Source organism: Ptychodera flava, chromosome 1 (assembly GCF_041260155.1).
Source record: "Ptychodera flava strain L36383 chromosome 1, AS_Pfla_20210202, whole genome shotgun sequence".
NCBI lineage: Eukaryota > Metazoa > Hemichordata > Enteropneusta > Ptychoderidae > Ptychodera > Ptychodera flava.
The window spans coordinates 20228058-20249210 of record NC_091928.1 but is presented as its reverse complement, the minus strand read 5'-3'; the positions used below and the strand labels follow the sequence as shown (position 1 = coordinate 20249210).

The 21153-nt window shown below is 38.8% G+C and overlaps 3 protein-coding genes across 3 annotated transcripts; 2 read left to right on the top strand and 1 right to left on the bottom strand.

Moving 5' to 3' along the window:
* Nucleotides 1–1811: 1811 nt before the first annotated feature.
* LOC139132384 (transcription initiation factor TFIID subunit 11-like) lies at nucleotides 1812–9296 on the bottom strand. Its single transcript, XM_070698720.1, has 4 exons — nucleotides 8752–9296; nucleotides 5578–5665; nucleotides 5279–5378; nucleotides 1812–4406 (listed from the first exon to the last, which is right to left on the bottom strand). Exons 1-4 carry the CDS (start codon nucleotides 9159–9161, stop codon nucleotides 4276–4278), a joined length of 729 nt encoding a protein of 242 aa, XP_070554821.1. The 5' UTR covers nucleotides 9162–9296; the 3' UTR covers nucleotides 1812–4275.
* Nucleotides 9297–10480: 1184 nt separating this feature from the next.
* On the top strand, nucleotides 10481–12640 carry LOC139132368 (NEDD8-conjugating enzyme Ubc12-like). Its single transcript, XM_070698719.1, has 2 exons — nucleotides 10481–10702; nucleotides 11205–12640. Exons 1-2 carry the CDS (start codon nucleotides 10535–10537, stop codon nucleotides 11844–11846), a joined length of 810 nt encoding a protein of 269 aa, XP_070554820.1. The 5' UTR covers nucleotides 10481–10534; the 3' UTR covers nucleotides 11847–12640.
* A 5210-nt stretch (nucleotides 12641–17850) lies between these two features.
* Nucleotides 17851–21129, top strand: LOC139132352 (uncharacterized). Its single transcript, XM_070698718.1, has 2 exons — nucleotides 17851–18780; nucleotides 19928–21129. The coding sequence occupies exons 1-2, from the start codon at nucleotides 18619–18621 to the stop codon at nucleotides 20402–20404; spliced, it is 639 nt and encodes a 212-aa protein (XP_070554819.1). The 5' UTR covers nucleotides 17851–18618; the 3' UTR covers nucleotides 20405–21129.
* The last annotated feature ends 24 nt before the right edge of the window (nucleotides 21130–21153 follow it).

The following is a 21153-nucleotide window of genomic DNA, read 5'->3' as shown; positions in this document are numbered from 1 at the left end:
AATGGTGATTGATGACAGTTAAAACATGTCTGTCATAATCTATCATCGTATAATTTAAATGTTGCAGCTATGATGATGAGGTGCATCTTGATATCATGCACGAAATACATTGTTTGTAAACAAGAAACTCGCACAGGCGCAGTTCCGACGACTATATCCCTTTAATTCATTCCGTGGTGTAATCTGTAAGTTTATTTCTGAATGTCTGTTAGTGTTCATGTTGTAACCCAGTTGTACACTCATGAAAGAATCATGACATCTATCACATAGAGTCACTGGCGCACCATCCCCTTGACAACTTGCCAAGAGGCTGAGAGACCGTCTCAGATTGTAACATGGGTTTTAAACTGTGAAAATTTTTTCATGTAGGAGAAATTTGACCCAAGTTCAATATTGCACTTATTTCGGCGGCTGCATTTTTTCCACTTTCAATAGTGTTTTTGTGTTTATCAATTACGCCATGGAGCTAAAAAACAAAGCTCATTGGTTACGATTATAAAGCTTGAAAGAGTCAAATTGCCTGGTGCACATTATTGAATGCCATAGCAGAATACCTGCTGATGTGCAGCTTGAACATTAGCCCCAAACTGTAACTTTTTACACTGCGGGCAACAAAAACATTTTGCACTTTTTGAAGTTTTGTCTGGAGGACCGAGGGGTGAGGTGGCTTTAATCTGGACAAAACAAAATTTAGTTTGTTGAACTTGTATGACATTGTGCAACGCGACCCCAAGTGCCATGGTTTTGTTGGTTCTCATCTTATGTACGGCAATTGTATCACATATTTATAGCATTCAGTCCCTGCATGACATATAAAGACCATGATGGACCTTTCATTTGCCGAAATGACATCATACATAACAGATGTAAAGGCTGTGTATGAAAAGTTAAACAGAGAAGCCATGTCAGTGAGATTGAGAGAAGAACAAAAATCAAGATTTTGCTAACAAAATAACAAAAACATACATAAAGGTACAACTGTTGTCATCCCATTTCATGTAAGTTCTGGTTTTGAAACATTATCCTATCTCAAATCTGCAGTACTGTATGTTTTGACGATAGGTACAGGTAGGTTTATACTTTTATTAAACCTTTGAGCGCCGTAATGTTTTCCCACCTAAATTTCAGTACATTTTACCAGTTTTTGCAGATTTGTCATTAAATTTTTGGATAATTTGGATCAAATAGACATATTTTACTTGCTACGGCTTTTTATCAAAATTTTGGCAAAAATCTGAAAAAAATTTGCCAGAATATATTTTATACAGGTGACAAAAATACTTTGGCACTCAAAGATAAAAGTTAATAGAGCACCTGCCAGATAGTAATCATTTTCTCATCGGTAAAGTTAGGAAAAGATGATATTCAGCCAAAACCACACATATTTTCACCATCTGGACTTTGTATGGTATGTTGTAACTGTCAAAATCACAGAGGTTTTGTAGTTCAATGGCCCACTGAATATCCAAACATGTGTAAATGTCCTCACACTCATTTTGACTATAGAGGGCGCTACATAGGGAAAAATGCAGTGTTACATGTTCCTCAGACAAAAAAATATATAGGTCTGGAATATTAAAATGCAGTTTGTCTGAGAAAAGTTCAGGAAGTGTTGTTACGGGAGACTTTTTCTTACATATGAGGGACAAATATCTACAATTACGGTGGTGCTACAGTTATATTGCCTGTCATCTTTCATAAATAGGCAACATAACGGTAGCACTACTGTAAAATTGTGGATAATAATGGAAGATGATAAGCTTATATTTGAAATACCATACTATTTTCCACACTAAAGAATGTTCTTTTGCTGTGAATTTTTATAACTGTTATTAGTTACTGTACATGATTATTACACCTTGCTATACAATAAAATGTCCTATCACTCCACTTATTTTCTCCAAGAGTACAAAAACTGTATCATTTGATCAGCGATACACTTGTGAATATTTCACAGAATATAGACACTCACTACTATGTAGCATTGTTTTTTTAATTTTGAAATTCTTGTTGGGATCTCAAAGTCGAAACACTGAAATGATGCCCTTGGGAGACCAAATCATAAATCAGAGAATGTAATTACAGACACACAGGGTCATTAGAAATTTGACAGGTAAAATTTATTTCTCCTGTTGGCATTTGTTGATTAATTCAGAACTTAATTAATCAGACGGCCAGTGAGAGACAAAATTTCACTGTCACACCCACACATTTAAAATTTTACTGTTAGGCCAAGAAAAATAAAAAGTTTGTTTCTCATCCTAGACATATTGCCAAAATGATGCAGATTTTTTCCTTCTCAATTTCTTTTTACGAAGAACGTGCAAAAAAATAAAGAAAACAACATACGAATGCACGCAGAGATAAATGCACCACAGAAGTGCTGCTTCAGTATTTTTGTATACACTATAGCAACTTTGAATTTTAATGCAGCAATGCACAGTTTTGACAGCTTAATATAACAGTGACATATGTGTGCAGTTCTGAATGGAATGTTAGTGTCAGTTATTTTGTTCACAGTTCTGTTTTATACAGCACTGTGTTATGCACTATCGTCGCGCATTTTTGCGGGTATTTTTCATTATTTTTATTTCCTCATGAGTAGAAACAAAAGGTTGACGCACTAGATCTGAGTTTACGTGCGTGAGGATGAAAAACAAACTTTTTATTTTTCTGGGCCTTACACAGTTTCTCTTGACACCCACTGCATTGCGGTTGTTTGTAAGAACTGGAGGGCCTTTCTATCGCCCACTTACATTGTGTTATCACAGTGTTGCCAGTGTTGTTATATCACCCTGGACAGCAGGATGTAACACAGGATGTTGGGGCGAGGAGTGAAACTCTGGTACCAGTTCATTCTCATGGGCACAAGTGGTCATTTTCATTACATCGCATTACTCCCAGCTTGCAAGTTCATCTCAAACTCTCATAACAGCTGTGTTTCCGAATTTCCTCTGTATCTCGTGATTTACACGCAGAAAATAAATGAAAAGTTTGCTCAGCATTTCCTAGTACCAATCATGTCCCCATTGTGTACATTCATGACAGCATCGTTCTTTCTAACACCGACATGTTCACTTTCAAAACAGCTGTGAATAGTTCAGACAAAAAGCAGTTTCAATGTCATGTTCTAGCACTACGGGCAGTGACAGTACCTTTTATAAAATGGTGTAACCCTTCCATCACACAAACCAATTACTCCACTCTGCAAATTTGGAACTCTACAAGTTCACATTCGGGTGGGGGGAGGGAGTTGCAAGTGCAAATGATCAGTGTACTTTCCAACTAACAACGTTTCTGAATGCCTTGATTACAGCTAAAATCCCTTTTGTATATAAAAACCATCAACCAATGGGATGAGCTACCGATACCGCACTACCCAATGAAGCAGTGAGAAGTAAAGTGTCTTGCCCAATGGCACAACGCTAGCCTGGAGTGTCAAGCTCACCATCCCCCGATAGTGAGTCTGTAACTTTAGACTCACCACAAACTCATCAATCTTCATTAGTAGATCCGGTGCCCTCAACTACCCCTAAAACAATGCCTCTTTTTAAGGTAGTATGTGCCTCAATGAAAGACTTAAACTTTTGCTTGAACTTTCATCAAGCAAACTTTCAACCATCCTCTTTCAGAACCAAGATTTAAAATCAAGGGTCACAATTCAAATTTTGGTACCAGAGAAACAGATTACTGAATATTTATCAATATTTTAAATTCCAAATGCTCCCATCCCTGTGTTAACTCTATGGCGAAAAATAAAATTCCCAATTTCACAAACTAAGCCGGTCAAAACTTTTAATCCATAAGCTTCAAAATGAGCCCTCACGAGTACTAGGTCAAAAGAATATTGTAAAAGTTTGAGCGTCCTACTATCTGTCACTGAGGACTCTTAACCCCTTAACTGCCAATGTTATCCAATATCATGTTGTGATAATGTATGGGATATCATACGAATTAACCAGTGCTCAATATGTAGCATCAAGGTGGTAGTCAAGGGGTTAAAATTTCTTTCAACGGCCTTCTCCTAGCACGATATGTACTTGGTACAATTTTCTCTTGTCAGAGAGAGTACTCCCATGAGTTGAATGCACTTTGATGACGCACAGTACCGGTTACATTTGCCTCCATCAACCAGTTCTGATCAGCATGTCCGACTCCATCATGGCGCATATCACAGCAACAGCCCTGACAAAAACTCGCTGGAGAGACATGACAACTGCCAAGGCATCGGAAACAACGCACAATGAAGACGCAAGGTACACGGAGCACAATGTGCTACCTGAAGAAACTCTTCTTGTACTTTGTGTTGGGAACTTTGTTTTTGTTCTTCAGTCTTCGGACTGCCTCTCTGATGTGTTTTGGTTGCAGGGGCCCGCTCTCCTCCCAGCACTCCTTCACATCCAGCGCTATGGAAACAGGAAGATGAGGAAAAATGAAGCCGACCATTATGAATGCAAAAGATGCATCTTGATCACATGAATTCAAAACACTCATGTACTAATTTGTTCACCTTTTGCTGACAATTGCAAAGGAAGGTCAAGTTTCAGGGTCCATACACTTAAAGATATTCAAAATTCAAGGACTTTTCCACAATTCTCAAGGACTTTTGAGGTACCAAATACCATTTTCCAGATATCATTTTTATGTGATATCAGTTTTAGATATCATTTGCAAATCACTGTAATATCACGACTGATCATCTCGTCATTCTCGAAAGCTGTCAGTAGATAATATCAATTTTCCAGGACTTTCCAGGACTCAATTTCATTTTCAAGGACTTTTAACCCTTCACCACCATGGTTTGTCCCAAATCCATTGTTTTCTATGGTAAAGTTGGACCTGTATACAGGGAACTGGGGGTGAAAGTGTTTAAAGGACTTTTAAAGGACTTTTAAAGGATTTTAAGAAGAGTATGGACCCGGAGTCAACTTTGATTTTGATTTCTTTCATGCAGCTGAACATTGAATGACAATAATTTGAAATTCACTGTAAAGGGCATCACACACTTGAATAAGAATATTCAGACAAAATAAAATCATGGCATTTTCACTTTTTTCCAAGATCAAAACTTGGAAGTGTTTTTTTCAAATGTTCAGGCTAACACATGGCAAACAGTGACAATATAATTTCTAGACAAGTACAGGAAACTGTGGTAGATGTTTCCAGACGACTGACCCATAAGTTAATGGATCTGGAAATGATATGCTCACTGCTGACAGATATTTCCTCTGTCCTCTCATTGTGTTTAGTTCAGACCAAACAAAACATGAAGACTCACCTTCTTCAACTATCTCCCCAACATACACTTTGGCGATTCCCGCCATTGCTATGACGACATTGTGTGACACCGACGAGGAGCCAATCAGAGACTGCATAAGCTGAAACCAAACAAAGTAAAATGTGGGACAATGTTAATATAAATATAAGGTGTATAGACTGTTTAATGTGATGCATTACAGACAGCAGTGACATACACGTTGGTCTTTGACAACTTGCCTTTGATGTTTAGACCATCACGTGAGAGGAAATGAGTTTTTTTTTCTAATTAACTTTGAAGAAGAAAAGTTTTTCACTCACTCGTTTTATAGCTGCCTTTGGAAAGGATGCCCTTCTATACATCTCATATCTGTTCAGCTGTTCCTCAGAAAACGCAGACACAAGAATTCTGTGGACGGAAGAAAAAGATAGTTTGAAGAGTCAATACAGTGCACTTAAATATTGTTGCTTGATTACATATCCTATCACAGTCAAAGTCATGGTCAAAGATGTCCTTCTACTTTATGATGCTATCATCAAGTCTTTATTTGAATGTTTGTAATAAAAAATAAGACTACTAAAAGAATTTGTAATACTTTGTAAAGTACAGAAATATGTTATATACATTTTAATATATATCTCACATATTTTTGTATTTGTCATTATAATATATGTGTGGTGTATATATATATATATATATATATATATATATATATATATATATATATATATATATATATATATATATATATATATATATATATATATACATGTGTGTTTGGTATATATTCCTGTCTTTTCTCTCTTTAACATGGTTGGGATGTACTATTTTGCAATCTTAGGTGGTGTTGCTATTCAATAAATGACATTGTTTTTAAAAAAGAGAAAGTAACATCTTTAGCAGTAGCCTAACTTATCACGGCAAGGCAGGCAAGGTAAAAATACTATTTTTATTAAATTGATACTGTTTGTGGGTCACATATTCACTCTTGCTCTGGAATATAATACTGGTATTTGTGATCAAATTCTGCTTGACGCTGATGTGATGATGTTCGACCTGTCATACAAACAGCTGTTTTTATAATTGCTCTTTCATCAACAGTTGAAAGACATTAGTCAAAACTTATGAAGTATAGAATCATTAAATTAAGATACATGATATACATGTACACATTACAATTCCTGTATTTCAATATGTCTGTGAAGGCAAATTCATCATCAACATTATTATTAACTCACAGAAAAACCTTTACTGTGATGAAAAGTTTTAACCCATTTCCTGCAAGAGCTAGACAGTATCACTTTCTGATCTGCAAAGTCAGTAAACATCTGTATTGAGCTGAAACCATACATATATTTCAACCCACTTGGCTTAGTGTGTTATACCAGCTTAAAAGTCTGTAAAAATCATGTTTTACAGCATTTATGTTTTACTGGGCCTTAGAATGTTAAAATGAAACATTTGCACATCCCGTGCTTGGCCAGATTTAATCAACTTTAACTGATGGTGACATTATGAACTTGGCAGAATAAGAGGTAAAACGATAAATGCATGAGATTAAAATGTGCTTGGATGAAGAGCTTTTGGATTTTGGGATGAGGTCACAGGTGGCAAGGAAAGAAATGATATAATGTGGTTTCGGATGACATGGCAGTGATCATTTGATAACATGCTGTCAAACAGCTGTTAAATGTAGTAAGAGCTACAACGGACATACACAATAACATGTACGGGTAGATGAATGTAAAAGACCCCAACGCATAGTGAAACTGCATGCGTAAAAATTAGAAGTGACTTGTTTAGCAGAACATCCTCCTTTCACTTGTCACATGTAATTCCTCCAAACTACCGGTACATTGTGGGGGTTTTTCAATCACCCGTTTTTGGACAACATCATTTTCTAAAACAGCATGCCACTTATGCACAAGAGTGATGATATCTTTATGTAGGAAACCTGTGTTTCCTTACTTAGCATTATTTTCACACCTCAGACCTGAAGCAATCATTTTAACCTCTCCAGTTTACAAAACGAATCTACAATCCAGCCTATGTGGGTCAGTCTTCTTCTGAGGAAGTGAAAAAAATAGGTGGTGGGGGAGTACTCATGGGGCTGAAATAGTGAAAATGTGGGTGTCATTTTGGTAGAGACAAGAGTCAATCCAAAGTAAGCCAACCAGAAGAAAAAATGTATAACACAGACAGCAAAAATTAAAGAAACTATTAAGTTCTCTTTTGTTAACAAATTAGATCAAAAGTTGTTTTATTTTGAATGTTTTTATTATCAAACAAGAGAAAAAGGTAAAGAGAGACAACGAAAACAAAACACTAACAAAAGACAGTTGTACTATTTTTCTAGAACGTTTCCCTCAATTTTGTGTTTTTGTTTGACCATCGTTATAAAGAAATAGAACAGAAGAATTCGCTTATTTATTTTTGAAATGTTAATCTGATCGGAAATACTTGTCAAGTTCTCAAATACAAATCTTGAGTGAGTTCTTGAGAGCCTCTGTTTTTTTTTGCATGATCTTGGCTCAACAAACCTTCCACATCCAGTGTAACACAGATGTTTCCGGTAGCATCCAATGATTGGACTATCACTGACGTAAACTGTGAAAGTGGGGTTAGAAACCAAAATTTAATACATCATTATGTTGGAACAGCAATAAGTTATATATATATATATATATATATATATATATATATATATATATATATATATATATATATATATATATATATATATATATATATATATATATATATATATATATATATAATAGTACTTTGATGGACAGCGTTCCTCACAAGAATATAGAATTGACATCCTGTACATGCCATTACTGGACACTAATTTTAATTTCGACTCGCGAACTTCCTGGAAACGATGTGTTAATCTAGCCTGACACGCAAAATGGATTAAACAATGACAGAATATGGTCAAAACCGATGATAAAGGTTTACGGTACCATTACAACATCTTTCAAAATAAAGATTGTAGGTCTTGGAGAGGGATTGTGTGCATATATGGTGATTTCATAAAAACCACATTACCAAATTCAAATCAAGGAGAAATGGTGGGATTATCGATATTCACTTGAATCAACATTTTTCCTATCAGTAATAGTTGGGTTAAATTCGACTGACTATGGTTCCTTTACGTCAAATAGATCATCTAAGATGACATACAAATAGATTAAAAAAATTCATGTGAATTTTTTTTTTGATCCAACCCCTGGTTCTCAGGGTTCTACGATAATCTGTTGTGCATCGAGTGTCCAAATGTGAATGCAGAGCAAGTTACAACGGATCCAGTCCAGCACGTCAACATATGGACTTCAATAGAATAAACCGAACAAGTTTGTAAATAAAAACAGTGTTATCAAGGTCTATGATAGGTTGCACCATAGACAGTCTCTTTCTACTGTTTGTGGTTACATCAAGTCCATAGTTCCGTGGATGAAACGGTCGACTTGAATATACTGTATCTAACTTACTGCATTTTCTGTCGTTCTTCCGCCGCCATTTGCTGTTTATGTCTCCATTCTCGTTCTTTCTCTTCCATAGCACTGTCACGTCTTTCAGCCCCTTCTCTCCTTTTCTTTGTCGGACTTTCTCCTCCCTTACCCTGCGTCGCGACATCCTTTCCCTCGGACTGATCAGCTTCGGACTCCCGCTTGCGCTTTTTCGTATTATCGTCACCCGTGTCGATGCGCTCGTCGGCTTCCGACTGTTTTCCAACAACATGTTCCTTTGCGCTGTCAGCAACGGGGTCAGTGTTATTTGACTCTGGGGGTTTCTCTGGGGCGACCGGCTTTGACACTTCTTCTAATGCTACTGTTGATGATTCCTTGTCGATTATCGGCTCACTCGATGTGCTAGGACTTATGCCTTTCGCGAGGTCCATCTTCGCCTGACTGTGCTGTGTAATTTTGGGTGTCGGCTACATGGACGATCTGCCCAATTTTGTACTGCGAAAAGCAGAAGAAAACAAAGTCGATACGACACACAGACACAGACTAGCTGTTCGTTTGCTCCTACCTTATTACCTCCACAGTAAGCACAGATACTCGTACGTAGTGCTAGTAGTATGCTACTGTACTGTTGTTGTTGTATGTTGTTTCAATCACTTTGATATCGTTTAAAATGCTTGCAAATGGGCACCATAATAATTGGGCTTCAACGGCTGTATTACCTGGTAGATATTGTCCAAAACATAATACTACTTCCTAAGTTTACATCTGCATGTAAGTAAAAATGAACCGTAGTAGATTCCCGGGGCATAGGCTAGACTCTGACGGTATCATTTTGTGGAGGGACCGTGATGTTTTCTAACAATTATTATGAACGTGAAGAAATAATATCGCAGATAATGTGATGCAGTTTAAAATCTCCTCTCCTGCCCCATTTTGTTCCTCCCCAGACACTATATCACATTATCACTTTAAATATTTCGCAAACTCAAACAGTGTACCTGTGACAAACCAATCCCCATACTGCAGCGTTGCTACGATATCCCATTCTTTTAAATGACTACCTAGGTTTTAAAATAGGCTTTCGGCCTTCGATCGACTCTGAAACGGTAGTAGCGCGCCGCGAGCACCTGTGTGACACCACGGTCGCGGTCCCTCCACAACATACAATGCGTTTGACTTGAAATTGCACGCAATACTTTTGACACACAATACGTGTGACTTGAAATTGCAAATGTGGTCTACGCATCTTTTTTATACGTTACTCTACATTAGACAATCAGTGTGGTTCATCCTGGTTGAGGTCTCAGCCTGGTTCGAGCGTACACGTAGGCGGTGTCTACAGGCCGGTTCCAGTTCAGTCCATTCACTGTTTCTACATAGATTGCAACGTACCATGGCATGGTTGGATGATACGCCGCCATACATAGGAACAACCATTTTACCCGTAGGGGTGGAAATCATTACTTCCATCAGGTGCAGCAACGTCATAAGCTTACATGTGTACGTGTATACTTGGTATCACGGGAAACTTAAATTTTGTATGAAATAAATTTTATGTTTCACTCACAGCTTGCCAGAAATCATCATGGAGCTTATCGGAGTCGGTTTGACTTGCAAAGGGCGTGTGATCCTGTTGAGACATGTCCCAGGAACTGTAACATGGGATATCCACATCACGGGGGCGTACCCATATATACTATTTTTAGAAAGTGACCGTATAAAGCCACAGACGATACAGCCAGGTATATAAATAGCGTTGTGTGGTTGTGCAACACGTCATTTTGACAGACTGCAGAAGTACGCAATGTCTCACAAACGACTCGCCAAACAATTTCATCGCTTGCTGAAAAACATCGTCAGTTTCAGCGACGGGCAAGCAGAAGTAATAGATTTTTCGGACTCGCTGGAAGATTTTACTGTTCGGATATGTCCAAGCGGTGGCCTATACAAGAATGCTGAATTCATATTTAAGGTACGTATTGACTTGCAAGCAATATTCATACTTTAATTTCATATCGTCTTTGTGTCAAACTCTCTGGCTAGGGACTAAGTTAATATTAATCTTGAACTTCATCGTACACTCTTGAAGTTAAAAGACGGAGAATTTACAACGTGGATTTCATATAGCCGCCCTTTTTTGTCTCTTCAATTTGCCCAGTATACTTTTGGTTTTTTATAGCACATTGGGCTTTTAAATAAGCCTGGTTTAGCTCTTCTAGAAGAAAGGCTTATATATAGTAGAGAGGCAGCTTATATACCAAATGTATTTGACATGTACGCTTTGCTTCATTTTTGTTATGATGTACATGCGTAAAACAAGTTTGAGAAGTTCACGTGACAAAACGCCCTGATCAAAGTTGAAATTCCATGTAATACCGCGTCGAAAATATCTGAAGACCTCTTTTCAAGTTACATACGGTTTCAAGAAAATTATCGGTTCTGTTTAGCTTTAATATATTTTCCTTTCTTTATAGGTCGAACTTGATGAGAGATATCCAACACTTGCACCCACGGTGTCCTGCGAGACACCTATATACCACCCTAACATTGATGCGTACGAAGGAAATCTGTACGACAACGTCTGCGTCAATATCCTAACAGACTGGTCCCCAGATGTGGACTTGGAGGGCGTCGTCCAAGCGTTGCTGTTCCTTTTCTACCAGCCGAACTTGGATGATCCACTGTCCGAGATGTTCACGGCCACCAGGACGGTGAAAGAATACGAGGACAACGTAAAGAGGTCGCTAGAGGGCGGTATAGTCGACGGGTTTCTGTTCGAGAGGAATGTCCATGACGAGAAGCGGTGCTGGAAAACAGTGTGCGGGGACAAGTCCACAAGAGATCGCAAAGGATGCGCAGTGACAGTGAATTGTTGTCGTGGTGATGACCAGACCAAACGCGCCGGAGCATCAGACTGTCGGGGACTTGTAGCTGCAGAGGAAAGCGCCTGCGAGCAAAGTAGCACACAGGCTCAATCAGTTGAGTCACGCCAAAATGGTGAAAGCTCAGTCACCAGGTTGAATAAAGAGAATCGTTGCCGTGGGCGAACGAGACGACGAGATCCAGTGAAAAGATTCGTCAGTCGCGTACTCAACTTTACAAAGGCCAGTATCTGAACCGGCCCTCTCAGCGGGATTTAGCACTACAGTATAGCGGAGTTATGGTTCACAGAAAAGTGTAACGAAATTTGCTTGCATTTACAACACAATGTCACGTGTAAATTTTATGTCATCGGAAGTATTCTATTATTTCTGTGCAAGCTTACCTGTTGCATGTAATGTCGTCACAATCCTGAAGACGACATCAGCTACTGTATGGTCCTGTAGGGTACCTATCGGAGAATTGCTTATCAAGATAGCTCCTAGGAGGATAGTATTGAGCTTCAACACGGAGTGTAAAGTAATTTGGCAAATGATTTCAAACGAGTACTCTCCGAGTCGAGAGAATAGCGAATTCGCCTTAGCTGGTGGCGTGATAAGGCCAGGCGATACTTTGATATTCGCGAAACTGAGTTGAAAAAATTCAAAATCAGTTAAGTCATGGTCACGATCACAATTATCCTCAGACCAGAATTCGAACAAAGAGCATTGGATTAATTTTCAGAGAGAAAAACGTTAATACGGTTTTAAGCCGTAAAGGGGCACATGAGCGATATGAGTTAATTCCACAAAGATTGTCATGTGTTTTATATTATTTACAGTAAGCATTACAGGGAACACAAAACAAATCTTCAGTAGAATGAGGAAATGTTGTTGCGTCTACCGCAGTCTTTACTTAATAAGTAAAGATGATATCTCGTTTTTAGATGCTGATATCCTCTTGTTTCTTTTGAAGTGTCATGTAATTGTTACTGTCATTGTAATTTTAGGCTACTACGAAACTGTAATAAATTAATCTTGAAATTGCAAAACTATTGTCTTTATATCAATGTTGTTCACAATGCGATTGAATGGAATGAAGTTGTTGTAGTTATGGTTTAAGGCTATGCGACTGATTTCCTAGTCTACTTCTCTAGGCTTGATACGAACTGCATGCGGTAGTTTGCACATAAAGCATTTGCTTTATTGCTTGAAAAATAAATCTCTTGGATTAGGGCAAGCAACGCGCATGGCGCGAACGTAGCCCATAGCCACAATACTACACACACAGCGTCTAGAAATGCCCTCTTAGCCTCTTGAAGTAGTCATATATCGAATGTACGTAGCGCCTAATACAAGCAATCACCTTTTGAGAGACTCATGAATACAGTTTAGCACAAAGCTAGTGAGCCGCTTTGCCCGATCACAGACAGTAGAGAAACCATGGCCTAATATAGATTGTTTGTTACACGTTTTATTGATAGGGTGAATGACTGACTGAGTGTGGACAGAATATCAAATTTTTAGAAATATGCTTCCATTTTCCCGAAGTTGGTAACTGCCAGTTTTGTATTTGTACAACAGATTTGCCCTAAAATGGTCTGTGACCTTATACCAAGTTTTACATGTACCATTAAGACTATTAGGTCAAACCCATTGTTACTTTAACTTTTTTAGACAGAAACATGTCGTGTCAGTGACGAAGGGCCACGAACCCGGAAGCCGCGGGCGCCACGCAAGTCATATGATATTGAATGTACTTTGCGCCTAATATAATTGTTTACCTACTCGGTCAATAATGTCAGCTATATCTAGAATTCTGATGATATATCCGCCTTTTTTTTTAGTAATCTCTTCAAGTTTTTAATCAAAAAAGGCAAATTAAGCACATGTGCATGATGACTGAACAGCACAATCCGCAGTGCGTTTTAGTATCTGCCAGGCGAGGCGACGTGCGCTTTGGGGGTATTTTTTGTAACGCTTTGAGATGGAACTGACGCGCTTCGGGGCCCGGGGACAGACTGAGATATTCGGACTCTCAAATTTTCACAACTCCTTTCTGATCTTACACTTCTGTTGTCGGGTTCAATTTAAAGCTCTTTGATTAAAAAACATTTTCGTCATTGAAAAGTATATTTTCCCCCATTGAGTTAACACGGGAATAGCAGCCATTTTGAATTCAAATATCGGTAGGAAAGGGTTACCTTTTTGTCTATTACCAAAATTTACACAGTGACCCCTGATTTTTACTTGGTAAGATAATGGTAAAAAGTTTCATTGAGGAAAGTTTGAGCAAAAGTTTAAGTCTTTTGACTTTCAGGCACGTCTACCTTAATGGTCGACAAAGGAAAATAAAAGTGCATCGACCGCCGTCGCTTAGCTCTAGTTCATATAAAATTGGGTTACGCAATTATCGCTTTGTCTACTCTTAATTCCTAGAAACCGGAAGATAAGTTCATTGGCAGGGCTGGGAGTCCCAGTAACACGGTAGCGAAATGTTTTCAATTTTTTTACTATAAAAGAACTTCAAGCTGACAGTTCAGATTACGTCACCTCAATTTTCAACAGAGGGAGAGCCGAACCTTCTCATCATTAAACTTTTAAATTCGTCATTATTGAGATTTTTTCTTCCGCAGACGACGCTCTCATTTCATTACGTCACAAAATTTTGCCACCACGCACAAAATTCATTCTCCCATGCGTAAATGTGTTATTTTATACTTTATTTACTCTTTTTATTGAGCGGCCAAATTACTAAAAAAAGCAATTTTTATCGCCTTCCTGAATTCATGGCTAATTTGCGGTACCAGGTTCACGTACGTAGCATCGAATAGCTACGCCTCTTCACATTCACAAGTTATAAGTCCAGGCTACTTTTTAATTTTAGCTTTCAGTTCAACATTCCTTGCTAGTAATACGTGTACAATAATTGTTAATAGTGATGACGCTATTATATCGTCAGATATGAATCAGAGATATAGCGTAAAGCCCCCCCCCCCATTTTTCTAGTGCGCATGCGCTATGAATTTATTATTGTTTCGGGCATGTGGGCATTCTTGGAATAGATATGTGCTGAAGACAACGGTGGGAGTGCTAATTTTAGGGAATTATAATCTCTCACATGACCCACAAGCAGTAAACGGGAAGTAAAGAAACCTAAAATAATGATCGTCACACCGCAAATTAGTTGTAGAGGTCATACAACGTACTTAATAACCATTTATCGCTCCAACCACCGACCATAATGCGTCACACTATTCGGCGTTCGTGTTTTGTCAAAGACACTCAACATCATGTGAACTGAAGAACGTCAAGGCGCGAGAATGCGTCAAGGCAGAACATTTCAATACCAATATTTTACAAACCGGTTCACGATAAACCTGAAAAAGGGGAAGCGGCTTGATATGCACATTGCCGAGCGCAAAGTGTATGTAGCTGATTCATCCATAGCAGCGTTATCTCAGTCATTACATATGGGACCTAGAAACAGACTGATCATGAGCTTGTGAGATAAACAGGTTGAACCACAATCGCTATCTAGTGAACCGGAGTGTTCACAAGCGACTGTGGGTTGAACGCTGTGTTACGACCAGGAACTACTTCAAGCAATACAGAAATTTTGCCAGTGGAATAAGCCTATCTTCTGTCTGTCTTTCTTTCTGTCTGTCTGTCTGTCTGTCTGTCTGTCTGCTTCTCTCTGCACCTTCCGACGAAAAGTTAACATGGTGCCACGGCGACCGAAACGACAGCATTGAAATAAAGATTGTGTCAGATATAATTTGTAACTGTATGAGCCTTAACAGATTACTCGGACGATAGTATCAACTTGCCACTACTAACTTGGTTCTTGATATTTCTGAGTCCTTCCTGAAAAAAGAAAGGTTTTTCATTTGTGATCTTTTTTCGGGGTTATCCAGGAGCTATATATTTTGCATTTTATCAGGACAATAGCCCTATTTGAGAAACTGTTTCCGGAAGTATCGTTTCAACATTTGCCATGTCAGCGTATTTCATTTTTGAAGGGAAAGTGAGAAAGCTGTGAGCAAATGCCACCATGCATGATGACCCTACAATTAAAAAAAAAAATCCCCCGCCCTCGTATTTTCGCCTCTCCCCACTCCCCGCCTGGAAACTCCCCAGTTTCCTCTTTCCAAATTTACAACCCCATCCGGCTACAAAGCCCCAAACTGCCCTCCAATATTTTTGCGCCTCCCGTAACGTTGGTAAATCCAAAAATAATCATTACCTTTTCGCGTCACTGAAGTTCCCCCACCATTGTCCGCCAGCTCGGCAAGAAGTCGTCTACGAACACGCCTTTACTCACGAAGGATTATTGACTACTTCTGTTCCCAACAATATGTTAATGATATACACACTCTTTTGTAGCGTATATACAGTAGTATTCAAGTATTGGAGAAATGAAATGTATGACGTCACAGAATATCAACGATCCTTCATACGATGCTCGCCATGATGCAGAGCGTAATTGGCAAAGCACTCGTCAAATAAATGCCATACAGACCCCTTCTTTGGGACGGCTGACTACTGGGTCAATTTTGAGAAACGTAATAAGACTGAGGCGCTTTTGACATATAACCTGAGAAATTTGAAGAGAATTAAAAAGTTTCGTCGACGGTAACATCCCCTCGCAACTATCCCTCCGTTACGATTTCAATAAATTGTCCATCCGGTCCGCTTGTCCCTCTTTTTTTTCACGAGGAAAACCCCCGTCTGCGATTCTTGATAAAATTCCCCGACTGGTAATGACGATGAAATATGCTACAGCTAACCCTCGCCCCTTTCCTGTGTACCTCATTAATAAAAATTAAAGAAAGAAATTGCTCACCTGCCCTGTTTACAAACATCTGAACTTCTGTTCTCAACCTCACGTTGCCATGACATCGTGCAAAAGTTATTCTACCGACATTCTTCATGTTCTTCGGTACCATAGTTAATCAATAAATTACTCTTTGGTAAGATTGCGCCAAAAGTAACGCTTAACCGTTGTTAGGTAAAACATACGTATGGGTCAACAGTAGCAACAGGGGAACGACGTAGTTTGGTGATATCCATCAACCCATCCAAAGAACTTGAAGATTCATTCATCTATGTACTGTCGGTGATCATAAGGGCCGAACCATTTCATTTTGCGTCGGGGCTGAAGAGAGTTTGTGTTACGTGGTATCGTTATTTACAGCGGCAATTTTGTGACTAATCAAAGTTTATTACGGTTTGATAGTAGGTATTATTTTCCGTAGTAGGCTTTGTTATACGATCATCAATTCTTATGGCACCGTTGTGTGGCAACAATATCAAAACACAAAACGCGCGCTAATAAACAATCACATACCTAAATACGTATGTTCGTGCATGCATACATGTGTACATATATACATACCTACATACATACCTACATACCTACCTACCTACCTACCTACCTACCTACCTACCTACCTACCTACCTACCTGCCTGCCTGCCTGCCTGCCTGCATGCATGCATGCATGCATGCATACATACATACATACATACATACATACATACATACATACATACATACATACATACATACATACATACATACATACATACATACATACATACATACATACAGTACATACATACCGTGTACGTCATACATCATGTTTCAACGATATCCTTTGGATTTCAGTCGTTTGATCACAGAGCAACACATTCTCTCTCTCTCTCTCTCTCTCTCTCTCTCTCTCTCTCTCTCTCTCTCTCTCTCTCTCTCTCTCTCTCTCTCTCTCTCTCTCTCTCTCTCTCTCTCTCTCTCTCTCTCTCTCTCTCTCTCTCTCTCTCTCTCTCTGGTTTGAACAAACCGCCAATATTGTCATAAGAATGCCATTTCCTTTTCCTAACTTCAAAACCATTTCAGATAAAATGTATATACATTTATTTTTACTTGGCTTTTCCTGAAGTCGGTACAATGGTATGATTAGATTAGAAAACCACACTAAAGGTTCGTCTCCTTTGTTCTGTCATTTTGGCATTCACTGTGTTCAATTTTGACCAATCGTTTGGTAGAAAATATGTAGATTTTTTAAAATCAGTATTTGGCCAAAACCGCCAATTGATGCACCGCCTGTACTTTGTAGTTGGAACTGTTCAGGTACGACCGTACCGAATTATAGACCGACGACCCCCCCCCCCCCATGTCCTAAATGAAGTCTCCCTTGACGGAGTCCGAAGGTCCCTTACAAACTATTGCATCACGCAAAAATTCAAAACGAGGAAGCCACATTCATGCATGTTTTGGGGTTTTTTATCTGCGTTGCAGACGATTTCACCATCCAAGTGTAGTGCTTCAGCATTTTCAATATCGTTTCGACACTGATTTCACAACATTTCACCAGCTATATCAATCCCAGCCTCGGTACTATAAATGGGCTGACGCGAGAATGTTTCAATGAGTCATTTGGAAAGCCAGCTGAGACGACAGAATGTGAGATTATTTATACTATAGACCCGTCGTGTGAATGTGATGACAGCCACTGTACACGCCATGTAGGTGATTCAGATGTTAGTCCTGGGTCACCGTGGCCGGAGATTCCAGCCAAATGGACATTCGAAGGAACAATACAGGCACGTGAACAGCGTGTACCATAAGCGCTTTTGACGAACTGGGGTATTTGAAGACATCACGTTTCAGTATGTGAGAATCAGGCCATTGGAATGTGCCCTACAAAAACTGAGTGAGTGCGTCAGAGAAGGTTCATATTTCGCCCTGCTGTCTTTATACGGGTACAAAGGACATAGTGACATTGTGACGTAAAAAGCTCTATAGCAACAGGTGTTGCTGTGACGTCACAACGAGAGTGCAACTGGTTGTTGTAGCGCGCCCTCTAACAACAAGGTGGCTCGTTGACGCAGCATCATAACGAGGGACCGTGGACTGTATTGAAGGGGAAAAACGGTTTATGATATAAAACGGGATCACGGGATTTACTTCATTCCAGATTCTAAATTAGATTCCTTTCTTTGACGAAAGAAATATTAAAAACGCTCAAAATGCTCAGAAGTGTCACTAAGGAGATATACTATCTCATGCAGACGATTGGTGACCTATCTGTCGGTCAAGCCAAGGTACTTGATTTTGGCGAAGACAGCACCATTCTTGTTGCCATAGCTCCCGACGATGGGTTATACAAAGGTGGCCAGTTCATTTTTCGGGTAAGTTTAGCAGGAGCTCAATCGTAATTAAAAGCCAATCATTACTTATCTATTTCCTTTCTTTCCAGAAATAACAATGGTTTGGAGATTCGTTCGTTCAGTCTTCATCAAAACAAACGGGTTTTTTCTTTAACGTCTTCTTTGTGGTAAAATAGCAGTAACATTAATTTGGTTGTATTTATCAAAATATTCTTCAGCAAAACAAATGTATGTATTTCTTCCCCCGATGCATTTTAAATACGATGTTCTATATTACCTTGGCTAAAATTCAATCGTGAGCAACTCTTTGTGCAAGATACGAGATTGATTAGTATGCATTTACGTAAACTATATTTACGAGCATCGTTTCAGCATTAAGGTAGTTCGCGCCTCGAAAATGAAAGACTTAAACTGTTGCCCAAACTTTCCTCAAGGAATCTTTCAACAGTTCTCTTTCAAAATCACGAATAAAAATCGGGGGTCACCGTGCAAATTTTGGTACTAGGAAAACAAATAACTCAAGATTTACCGATATTTAAAATTCAAAATGACCGCCATCCCCGTGTTAACTCTATGGAGAAAAATTGAAATTTCGATTTTCGAAAAACTAAGCCGGTGAAAAGTTTTCGTACACCAAGAGCTTTAAAATGAACCCCAACAAGTGGTATTTAAGAAAAGAATTGTAAAAGTCTGAGAGTCAAAATTTGTGTCCCTGAGGCGCGTTCTACCTTAAAATGTTATGCAAATGATCCCTTCTAAATGTGGAGTACTCATGTACCTAGCTCGCATCTTCCTTGTGTGAGAGCAAGAACATTGCAGATTACATATACAAAAGCTGTATACTGTGGACTATTTTATTCTCACTAGAATTCATTCTAGCTGAAAACAGATTTTCAATGTTTCACTGTGATTTTATTTTCACTTCGTCTAGTCTGACTAACATGCAAAGTAAAAAAGAAAATTAAAATTTTCACTCGGAATTTATGTAAGAGGAGAAAGGGCTATCGAAAATGGCGAAAATAAATTCCAAGTGAAAATAAAGCATTCCACAGTACAGTAGAGCGTCAAATTCCGTTTTTAATGCAAATTGACATTAGAACATCGAATTAACTGACAGCAGCGGTGCTTTGTTATCTAGCGAACTAACCCCTGATCTTTTCGCCCACAGATACGAATTTCAAAGAGTTATCCATTGTATGCCCCGGATGTTGCTTGCTTGACACCCATCTACCATCCAAACATAGAGAACGTGTTAGCGTTTGGAGAGAGGGAGGCCGATGTATGCATAGATCTGCTTGATGACTGGGAGAGCACGTACAATCTGGAGCACGTCGTACAAGCCATTCTCTTCCTGTTCTTTCAACCCAACTTGGAAGACCCTTTGAGTCCGATGTTCGAACCCAGGATGGATGAGATAGCATTCGCTGAAAACGTCCGGAAGTCATTAGAGGGAGGCTCCGTGGAAGGGATTAAGTTTCCCAGAAATCTGCTGGGCGAAGGTTGCGCAGATGACGTCACACGCCCTCTCCAGGAAACCAAATCAGTTGCAGTTCTCGCAAATGGCAAGGTAGCTGGCGACATTCCCCAATCAGAGGGTGTTTACAGCAGGAAAACGTGTTCGTCACGTGAAAGACACAAAGGTTGAGTAAGATTGAGATCGAAATCTGCAGTGCAATGTCCTCTTTCCTTTTTTGTCGGGTGCCACAGTTCCTGGCAATATTTATTTTGGAACACATATAGTGCCCGAACTGTTTTAACTTGATTCCCACAAGTATGGTACCAATGATCAAAAAAATGTTGTTTCTATCTGTTCAGTGGAGGAAAATTCTACGTTGATGTTATGACAATGATTTCAGCACAGTACAACCAGAAAAACAACAAGAAATATTAAAAACAGATGACACATAACCTATGAATATCGTATCTGTAAAATTAATAGATGCAATGTGTGAAACTGATATCACTTCATTATTATGAAGATGGTCAAGAAGAAAGAAAAATGATTTTTTCATTCAGTGGAAAAAACTTTTCTGTGGTAATCTCATACTGAAGTACTTATAATAAATGAAAGAAAATCGCATCACTTTTATTGGATGAGGAGCAAAATCAAATGTCGTGTTTTCTACGGTTTGATCCACTATTATGCGTTATAGTTCGGTGATCTCATCTCGACACCATTTGTCAATTTAATATCAAACTATTGGCAGCCGAATATTGGGTCCAAGTTAAACTTTCAACAATATGTAACCTGCCATCGTTTGTTGAGAGCGCATTTTAGTCCTCAATATTTTGTGTACTACATGTTATTTATTGATACGGAATTGATTATTAAAATAATCCATGGAATGAATGGACGTTTTATTGTGATAAGAGTTCCGTCCTTGTCATCTTCAA